The 10,891-nt window shown below is 39.4% G+C and overlaps 1 protein-coding gene across 1 annotated transcript in view; it reads left to right on the forward strand.

Moving 5' to 3' along the window:
• The window catches only part of LOC119409578 (adhesion G protein-coupled receptor B1), a gene marked incomplete at its 3' end in the record, with an annotated part of 116,123 nt that overhangs the window by 85,046 nt on the left and 20,186 nt on the right, over positions 1-10,891 (forward strand). Inside the window, 3 exon segments of the mRNA XM_037676480.1 lie at positions 2,260-2,431; positions 7,608-7,703; positions 7,792-7,831. Of these exon segments, the coding sequence (XP_037532408.1) occupies positions 2,260-2,431; positions 7,608-7,703; positions 7,792-7,831 (308 nt within the window).

Here is a 10,891-nt window from a genome sequence, read left to right on the forward strand (position 1 = left end):
AAAAGTTGGGACAAGTCCATTTTTACCACTGTGTGGCATCCCCCCTTCTTCTTACAACACTCAACAGACGTCTGGGGACAGAGGAGACCAGTTTCTCCAGTTTAGAAATAGGAATGCTCTCCCATTCATGTCTAATACAGGCCTCTAACTGTTCAATCGTCTTGGGCCTTCTTTGTCGCACCTTCCTCTTTATGATGTGCCAAATGTTCTCTATAGGTGAAAGATATGGACTGCAGGCTGGCCATTTCAGTACCCGGATCCTTCTCCTACGTAGCCATGATGTTGTGATTGCTGCAGAATGTGGTCTGGCATTATCGTGTTGAAAAATGCAGCGTCTTCCCTGAAAGAGATGACGTCTAGATGGTAGCATATGTTGTTCTAGAACCTGAACATAGTTCTCTGCATTAATGGTGCCTTTCCAGACATGCAAGCTGCCCACGCCACAAGCACTCATGCAACCCCATACCATCAGTGACGCAGGCTTCTGAACGGAGCGTTGATAACAACTTGGGCTATCCTTGTCCTCTCTGGTCCGGATGACATGGCGTCCCAGTGTTCCATAAAGAACTTCAAATCGTGACTCAACTGACCACAGAACAGTCTTCCATTTTGCCACACTCCATTTTAAATGACCCCTGGCCCAGTGCAAACGTCTGAGCTTGTGGAGCTTGCTTAGAAATGGCTTCCTCTTTGCACTGTAGAGTTTCAGCTGGCAACGGCAGATGGCACGGTGGATTGTGTTCACTGGCAATGCTTTCTGGAAGTATTCCTGAGCCCATTCTGTTATTTCCTTGACAGTGGCATTCCTGTTTGAGGTGCAGTGACGTTTAAGGGCCCGGAGATCACGAGCATCCAGTAGAGTTTTACGGCCTTGACCCTTACGCACAGCGATTGTTCCAGATTCTCTGAATCTTTTGATGATGTTATGCACGGTTGATGATGATAACTTAAAAGTCTTTGCTATTTTACGCTGGGTAACACCATTCTGGTATTGTTGCACTATCTTTCTGCGCAACAATGGTGGAATTGGTGATCCTCTTACCATCTTGGCTTCTGAGAGACACTGACATTCTGAGAAACTCTTTTTATACACAATCATGTTGTCAATTGACCTAATTAGTGTTAATTGGTCTTCCAGCTGTTCGTTATATGCTCAATTTCCTTTTTCCAGCCACTTATTGCTACTTGTCCCAACTTTTTTGGGATTTGTTGACACTGTGAAATTTTGAATCAACATATTTTTCCTTTAAAATGTTACATTTACTCAGATTAAACTTTTGATCTGTCATCTATGTTATATTACGAATAAAATATTGACATTTGCCATCTCTACATCATTGCATTCAGTTTTTATTCACAATTTGTTTAGTGTCCCAACTTTTTTGGAATCCGGTTTGTATATGAATAAATATACATATATATATAAACTCATTGGTGTGCCAGACTGAAGCCACCCACAGGCTGGAAGTGGTCCGCGCCACCTGTTGAATAGCGCTGATATAGTTGAATCCAGGCAGTTAACCAACAAACAATTTGTTTGGTTAATTATTTGTATAATGCGTTTGCCTTTTTGTACTTGAGTATTTTTCTTTTTCCACCTTTGGACAGCCTTTAATCACATGTGGATGTGCTAATTACATGTAGTTAATTTCCACACGGTCACACCGAGGATCATTATTGTCCTTGTTTAAGTGAAATACTCTCATTAGAACGAATGGAATAAATGAAACAATAAATTAAATGAAAACAGGCACAGGAATGACTCTCCTCCAACACTCTCGTTCTGCCTTCCTCTGGTCTGTCTCCTCTGTTTGTCTTTGCATTCTTTCAGCCTCATTTCATTTTGCTTTTCCTCATCCCCCCCCCCCCCCCCCCCCCCCCCCCCACCCCCACCCATTGACAACAGACCCTCTATGGTTTGAGTAAACCATCTGAAACATGCATGTGATCTTTGTGAATTACAGCCATGCAGCAGACAATGGATGCATGTTTTAGTTTGTGATAGTAAAATAAGTATTTGTTGGGATTCGGTGTATTTCTGCATGAGTAGAGCCAATAATGCTAATAGTAAGGAAACAGACAGCTAATGATGGCCAACTACCACATAAGTTTCATTTCTATGACTTGTTTTGTGTAGAAGAGTCATTTCTATAAAACATCAAGTCAGTTTACAGTTTTGCAGAGAAAGTGACATGAAGTCTTGTTGTGTGTGTGTCATGGGCGGCCATCTTTGACTCTGCTTGTGTTCATGTCCTGCAGGGCCTCTCTGTGGAGCTCTTGTGTGGTTCTGCCACTCTTGGCCCTCACGTGGATGTCGGCTGTACTGGCCATCACCGACCGGCGCTCTGCACTCTTTCAGATTCTTTTTGCTGTGTTTGATTCATTGGAAGGCTTCGTTATAGTGATGGTTCACTGCATCCTGCGCAGAGAGGTAAGCTAAAACACATCAGGTATGAACGAAAGCTTCTTTACTTTTTTTTTTTTTTTACTTTGTGCTGTTTGGGGCCATGCTACAAAACAAAACAAGAAAAGATTAGAACAGAAACTTTTTCTTATCATTTGAATGTCTACGTCATAGTCATGATTATGTCACATATTTACAGCATGACAATGCCAACAAAATATTTTAAGGTAATTTGTCTATTATATCACATTTTTCTGTTAATCCCTTGTCCACACAGAAACACTGTTTTTCTCATAAATGGATAATCAATTTTTCAACGCTTCAGGTTTTTTTGTATTCAAAAGTCCATCAAAAACACACGTCAGAAAAGCTGTTGGAGTTTTTTTTCCGGCTCAGTCTGTTTCTTTGTTTGATGAATGAAAACTGTAAGCGCAGTGCATCATGAAACGGTTGATAAGAAACCTTAAACAATTCTCTAGTTGCTATAGTAACAAAACAAAACTTGAGTCTTGTACTCCACATAACATAATTACTGCTCCTCAAGTTCTTCACAAGACAAAGAGAGGTTTCTGTTTATGATTAAAAAACAGCCCAACATGCTGTAGTATCCTGTATGTGGCCCTTTAACCCTGCTATTAATATCAAAGACAAACACTAGAGAGTGCACATGAAGTGTACACAAACCATAAATACAAGAAAATATATAGAATGGTGAATGTAAGATCTATAAGTGGTACTACTACTCTGTGTCAAATAAACTACAAGAGTCAGAGTCAGAGATTCTTTATTGTCGCTCCACCTCATGTGTTCCATGTGGTGGAGCGAAATTATGTACACAGGGTCCCAGTTACATCCAACAATAAAATGTATAAGAAAAACAATGATAACATCTAAGATATGAACTAAGAAAAACATAAAATAAAAATACACTAAGCACTAACAGCATTAAACATTACGTTGAACAGCAGCACGAACATGAGCACGAGTCTGTGTGAGCAGATGAGCATGCATGAACACATCAACATGAAACAGATCAGCAGCAACATGAAACAGATCAGCAGCAACATGAAACATATCAGCAGCAACATGATGTGATTTTTCACTGTGATTATTCTGGTTAGAGATTCATGAGTCTAACAGCCTCAGGGTAGAAGCTGTTCCTCAGTCTAGTGGTTCTACACATAATGCTTATTACCCAGCAGAACCAGAACCAGGCATTAACCTGAGAGCTGTCTACCAGGCAACCATCACACCACAGAGCGGAAAATCCCAGCTGACTCCCGATTGGACCTTCGTCCCTCTAATGATGACAGGTGAACTTTGAGGAGACTTCAGCCTCTCAGTCACCAGAACATCTAAGGCTGGTACCATTTAAGCAGCTGTAAGAACCACGCTCTGACCATCTCATCCTGGTAGGACAGAGACTTTTCAATGCCTTTCTGGTGAACCTACATCACAACTTATCAGACAAACTTAGATCACCTTAGACACAATTTTAACTACTTCACAAACAGAAACCAGTCCTAAGTCTGCCTTTTAAGTTTCACTGATTTTACTTATCAATTAGACCTTTGATTCAACATCATTTGATATCCAGTTAAATTTTGTTATGCATAATTTTCATATGTGTCACAGATTATTATTTTTATAATAAAATACATAAAATCAACTGAATTTGTGATTATTTTGGCATATCTGTGTGTACTGATTGATTAGATATTCTTTAAACACAAGAAAATAATTCACGTTAAGTTTACATTATTTTGGGGTAAATAGAGACTGATTTTTCCTCTCCAAGAGAGAGGTGGTGCCCAAACAACGAGGTTATTTGCATAATACATGCAACACCCGCGATAATTGAAATTCATTCAACCTTTATTTAGACAGGTAAATCCCATTGAGTCTCGAGGACTCATTTACATGAGACCTGATTTCAACAAAGAATGATGACAACAATGGACAACAGTAACAACAATAAACAATTATAAAAAGTCATAAGAAGAAATCATTTAAAGATACAGTTAATGTCAGCATGTTGTCAGCAAAATGCTGTTTTTATCACATTCTTGAGCAAACTTTAATTTTTCATTCATAAAAACTGCGAAGTAGGAAGAGTAGTACAAGTAGTAAATAATAGTTTATTTTAGCATTTATATACATAGATATTAAAGTGTTTTAAACCCTTCCCACATTCTTTGCAATATTCTAAAAAATGTTTTTAAACTCTAAATGCTCTAAAAGAGCACAGAATGTCATGATTTCCCTCTCTGTACCTTTGCTGCTCTCAGCCAAATGCAAACGCTCTGGGCCACACCCACGTCTTTGGTCTGCACGCAGATCAGCTGATCTCAGCTGTTCAACTGCAGGAGGAAGTTTATCCTACAGTAAGGGTTGCACAGAAGCGCAGGAGGAAGCCTTTTCTTCAGCTCTGGGCTGCACTATGCAGTGCAGTGAGGAAAATAAGTATGTGAACAGCCTGCGACGTTGTAAGTTCTCCCATGTAGAAATCATGGAGGGTCTGAAATTTTCATCTTAGGTGCATGTCCACTATGAGAGACATAATCTAAAAAAAAATTTTAAAATCCGGAAATCACAATGTAGGATTGTTTAATAATTCATCTGTGTGTTACTGCAGCAAATAAGTATTTGAACACCTGGCAATCAGCAACAGTTCTGGCCCTCAAAGACCTGTTAGTCCTCCACTCCACTTATTATTCTAAATTAGAAGCACCTGTTTGAGGTCGTTAGCTGCATAAAGACACCTGTCCACCCCACACCATCAGTAAGACTCCAACTACTAACATGGCTAAGACCAAAGAGCTGTCCAAAGACACCAGAGACAAAATTGTAGACCTCCACAAGGCTGAAAAGAGCTACGGGACAATTGCCAAGCAGCTTGGTGAAAACAGATCAACTGTTGGAGCAACTATTAGAAAATGAAAGAAGCTAAACATGACGGTCAGTCTCTGAGGAGCTGGTCAGTGACCTGAAGAGAGCTGGCACCACTGTTTCCATGGTTACTGTGGGTAATACACTAAGACGTCATAGTTTAAAATCATGCATGGCACGAAGGTTCCCCTGCTTAAATCAGCACACGTCCAGGCCCGTCTGAAGTTTGACCAGGACCATTTGGATGATCCAGAGGAGTCATGGGAGAAAGTTCTGTGGTCACATGAGACCAAAATAGATCTTTTTGGTCTTAATTTCACTCGCCGTGTTTGGAGGACGAAGAATGATGAGTAACATCCCAAAACCACCATCCCTACTGTGAAGCATGGGGGTGGAAGCATCATGCTTTGGAGGTGTTTTTCTGCACATGGGACAGGACGACTGCACTGTATTAAGGAGAGGATGACCGGGGCCATGTACTGAGAGATTTTGGGGAACAACTCCTTCCTTCAGTGAGAGCATTGAAGATGAGTCATGGCTGGGTCTTCCAACATGACAATGACCCAAAGCACACAGCCAGGAGAACCAAGGAGTGGCTCCGTAAGAAGCAGATCAAGGTTCTGGAGTGGCCTAGCCAGTCTCCAGACCTAAACCCTATAGAAAATCTTTGGAGGGAGCTCAAACTCCATGTTTCTCAGCAACAGCCCCGGAACCTGGATGATCTAGAGAAGATCTGTGGAGGAATGGACCAAAATCCTGCTGGAGTGAACCTGGTGAAGAACTACAGGAAACGTTTGACCTCTGTAACTGCAAACAAAAGATACTGTACCAAATATTAACATTGATTTTCACAGGTGTTCAAATACTTATTTGCAGCAGTAACACAAAAATAAATTATTAAAAAATCATACATTATGATTTTCTGATTTTTTTTTTAGATTATGTTTCTCACAGTGGACATGCACCTAAGATGAAAATTCAGACCTCTCCATGATTTCTAAGTGGAAGGACTTGCAAAGTCACAGGGTGTTCAAATACTTATTTTCCTCACAATAAAACAATTCTTGAATCCTTGACAAGTTTTTCTGCATCATTTTTAGATAAGATGTTTCTAATTCTATCACTATTACCCAGGTGGAGGAAAGTAGTTCTGGTCATGTTTTTAATGGAGGGGTACTAAGACATGTCCTGATCAAAAACAACACCAAGGCTTTTAACTTTAGAACTGGAGGCCAGATTAATGACACCCACAGAAAGTGAAAGGCTGTCAAATTTATTTCTAAAATGCTCAGGTTCAAAAACTAAAACCTCTTTCCTGTCTGAGTTTAAAAGCAGAAAATTAAGGGTCATCCATGATTTTATGTCTTTAAGACATGCTTGTAGTCTAAGTAACTGATTGAATTTGTCGGGTTTCATGGACAAATATAATTGTGTATCATCAGCATAACAATGAAAATTTATCCTATGCTGTTTAATAACTTTACCTAATGGAAGCATATATAAAGTAAATAGTATTTGTCCGAGCACTGAACCCTGAGGACCTCCATGATTAACTTTGATGTATGAAGAAGATTCAATATTTACATTTACAAACTGGAATCTATCAGCTCGATATGATTTAAACCAATGTAGAGCCGTTCCTGTAATCCCAATATCATATTCAAGCGTCTGTAGTAAAATATTGTGATCAGTTATATAAAATATGCATATATGCAAATAAGCAATATGATCAGGATAAATTATTTACATAAAAATCTGTCTTTCAAAACTTTTACCATCTAACATTTTTAATTATATAATTTGTGTATATAATAACGCAGTGTTTTCTTCAGCAACATTTGCTTTTGTATTGCTAACAGATCACTAAAGTGATAATAGGTTGCCTCTGACTCTGTTAAAGGCAGTTGTACTGTTTGAGCTACAACTGATTACTATGGTAGTTGACGTCAAAATTTTGATTAGTCAGCAAGTATTTGAATTAGTCTGCTTTTAGTTTCCCTCCATCCATTCGTCCATCAGGTGCGGCACCTGTTCTGTGCTTCATGTTGCACCTTACATGCTTTGGTTCGTCCACCTGTGATGGTCACATTTAAATCTCTGCAATAATGTCATTATTGTGATAGGTGGCACAGCAAGGCACTGCTCAGAGCTGTTGCCTCATAGCAGGAAGTTCACAGGCTTACCTCCCAGCCTGGGGCCTTTCTGTGTGGAGTTGCATGTTTTCCCATGATTCACACATGCACATACATGATCATACATTATATGTATGTGTATTCTCGCTGTAACACTGTGGTTTTATAATGGTTTGCTGCAGGTTCAAGAAGCCGTGAAGTGTCGTGTTGTAGACCGGCAAGAAGACACCAATGGAGATTCTGGTGGATCTTTCCAAAATGGCCACGCCCAGCTCATGGTAAGCAAAGCCATCATTTTACTGTAATCTTTCAATATTTGTTAGTAAATGCTGTTGAGATGCGAACTGATATATTCCCTTTCCTCAGACTGACTTTGACAAAGATGTAGATATGGCCTGTAGATCAGGTAAGTGCTTTTTGTTTGCATTTCATTAGACTTTGCAGATGTAGTTTGTTATATCCTCTGTGTATTTTGATGATTGCTAAGTCACGATGCAAGTCCCAATTTTTAACTACACTCAAACGTCACAGCTCGGTTTTGTCAAGAAACTGTCACTTGAGATGCAGCTTGTCTGATCCCTAAGAGATGGGAATCGATTGAACGTCTGCTTTCTTATGCAAAGAAGAGTGGCAGTGTATGTTTCTCCTTATTTGCTGATGTATAATCAAGCCCCTCTTGAGCAAGATGCAGCAGATAATCGCTCTGCTTGGAAATCCGTTGGGAGTTTCAGTCCGCTTTAGACAGCAGACAAGATATCAGGAACAACATCTGGGAGGGAAAAACCCACGGATCTGATGGAGACAAAACAAGACAGTGATTATTGTTAGATACAAAGCAACTAATTCCAGTTGGGAGGGCTTTTTTAAAATCTCTGATGAACTTCAGTAAAATACATCAAATAGAAAGAAGAAACCCGAGGGCTGAGGTTTAGTGTGAAGCAATGTTGGATTTTGTTTTGCAGTCTGGACATGAACTGGAATATTCATGCTGCCATTAGCCTGCATGTGTTCTGCTGAAAAGAGTTTGGGCTGCAAGGTCAGGGGAAAAAAACATGTCAGCAATAGTATTTTGTTAAATTTAACTTTTTTTTTATTAGAAATATCTTTAAGATTTGCTTTTTGGTATATTTTTATTGGGTCAATGTTACTTTTTTTTGAAGTGCAAATTCTATTCTAGCAAAATGTGTTGTGGCCTGAAGTCATCGGCGTCAGAAGCATTTGCAAAAATGTTAAAGATTACTGAACACACCAGACGGCTAGACTGTGAAACATTTCCTCATGTAAAAGAAGTGTTGAGCTGACGGGCAGTGTCAGAAAGGAAAATCTGTTTGGGTGCGTCTGGATCACCATGGCAACAACAATAAGTAACCATTCATGGATGCCCAAAAAAGTTCAATCTGGTCCTCTGGACATTCAAAAAAAACAAAAAACAAAGCAAAAAAATCTAGAAACGTTTCGTCCCTCATCCGAGAGACTTCCTCAGTCTGAGGTGCTGTATTCAGCTCAGTCTCTTAAATAGCACCTTCTCAGAGTGGATCAACCAGTTTTGCTGCTGACAACCAAAACCAGCTGATCACATGCTCAAGAAGGACCATCAGCCTAACAATGGATCATTAGCACACTGATGGCTGTTTACTACTCACAGAGGGCTGAGTGATACTAGCAATCACAGCATTGTAAGAGGGGGACAGTTGAACCCGGAGGCTCCGCCCCTGTTTAATGATGGACGATTTCTTGCTATTTAAGAGACTGAGCTGAATACAGCACCTCAGACTGAGGAAGTCTCTTGGATGAGAGACGAAAACGTTTCTAGATTTTTTTGCTTTGTTTTTTTTTTTTTTTTTTAATGTCCAGAGGACCAGATTGAACTTTTTGGATTTTTCTACCTGGATTATTGAGCATGTATCAGGACATTCATGGATGACATTCATAATAATGCCCCAGAAAGAAAAATCAGACTTTATGCCATTATATTTTGTGTCAGCATTTCCTTTCATCCATCATCTTTACCCACTTCTTCCTTTTCGGGTCATGGGAGTTCACTGGTGCCCATGGCAGGGGACACCCTGGACAGGTTGCAAGTCCATCACAGGGACCATAGAGACAAACAAGATAAGCTTGTTGTCTTGAAATGCATGGAGCTATAAGTCCTGTCTACTCCCCACACACACTATCATGAAGTTGCATTGTTTCTTTTAAGCACACAGTAATTATAATTATTATTATTTATTTTTTATTCATTTTTTCATTTAGCCTTTATTTATCCAGGAAGTCTCACTACGAGAACTCATTTTCAAGAGAGACCTGTTTAGGGAGCAGATGGGGGTTCAGGGCCTTGCTCATGGGCCCAGAGTGGGGCGAATGAGGGTGGGGGCAGGTGTGGGTGCTTCACTTACCCCACCCACATTTTTGATGTTGTTGGTACCGGGAGTTGAACCAGCAATCTTCCAATCACAGGCCCACCTTCTCTAACCTCTGCACCACCACTCCCACTGAATGGATTACAGATATTTTTTTATTTTTTATTTTTTTTGGTGGGGGGGATAAATATTTGAACATAGAGCATGAAGGTAAGAACAATGTGACTGAACAACACTAGCATGTGTTTTTGTCCCTGTTTCCAGAGCCAAAAGGGGGATTGGAAATACCCCACCTCCATCCATTAGTCCATCTGTTAATGTTGTGAGCATGATAACTTTAAAAAACATCAGTGAGGTACCAGCTTCCATTTTCATGTGTGGTCGCATCATAAGAAAGTGTTCTTTCAAAAGTTGGGTTGCTAGGTCAAAATCCAATATGTATGTGAGTTCAACAGGATCCTCCTGTTGCTTTTTGAGGAATTGTGATGCAAATAAAAAGTCTACAATAAATAAAGGCACAAATAGCAGAAATTTAGCTTGTGTTGATAATAATCTAAATTTACTGAAATATCACTAAAAACAACTATATAAGAAACATGTTGAAGTGAAGAGTTTCTGGATGTGAAAAATGATGGTATTGGCAGATGTGTAAATTCAGATGCAGTATTGAAATCAAAGTAGAACCTAAAATATGTGATTTTTCTTTTAATTGAACAGATTCTAATAAATAATTTTCCACAGAACAATAAGGCCTCAACTTTAATATATTAATTCATACAGTTTTTTTCATCTTTTTTTATTTTAGCTAATGCTCTTAACTATCAGACACTTGCTCAATGGCTCAGTGACTGAAGATCTTCAACAAGAAAGCAGCTGTGGGCTGTTTAGTCTTTCAGTGCTGTGTTTATTGACCCATCAATTTGGTCCAATTTTCATTCTACTGTCAATTACATGAAAATATTTCAATTAACTTCAATTCAGTTTATTTATTTAGCGCCAAGTCACGACAGAAGTCATCTCATGGCACTGAACAGAAACATTCATATATGCAGAAAAACTGGTCCTGTAGGGTTTCTGGGGTCTTGTCTTACATGTTGTGTTTTCCC

The sequence above is a fragment of the Nematolebias whitei genome, chromosome 5, assembly GCF_014905685.2.
Source record: "Nematolebias whitei isolate Nwh7 chromosome 5, NemWhi1, whole genome shotgun sequence".
NCBI lineage: Eukaryota > Metazoa > Chordata > Actinopteri > Cyprinodontiformes > Rivulidae > Nematolebias > Nematolebias whitei.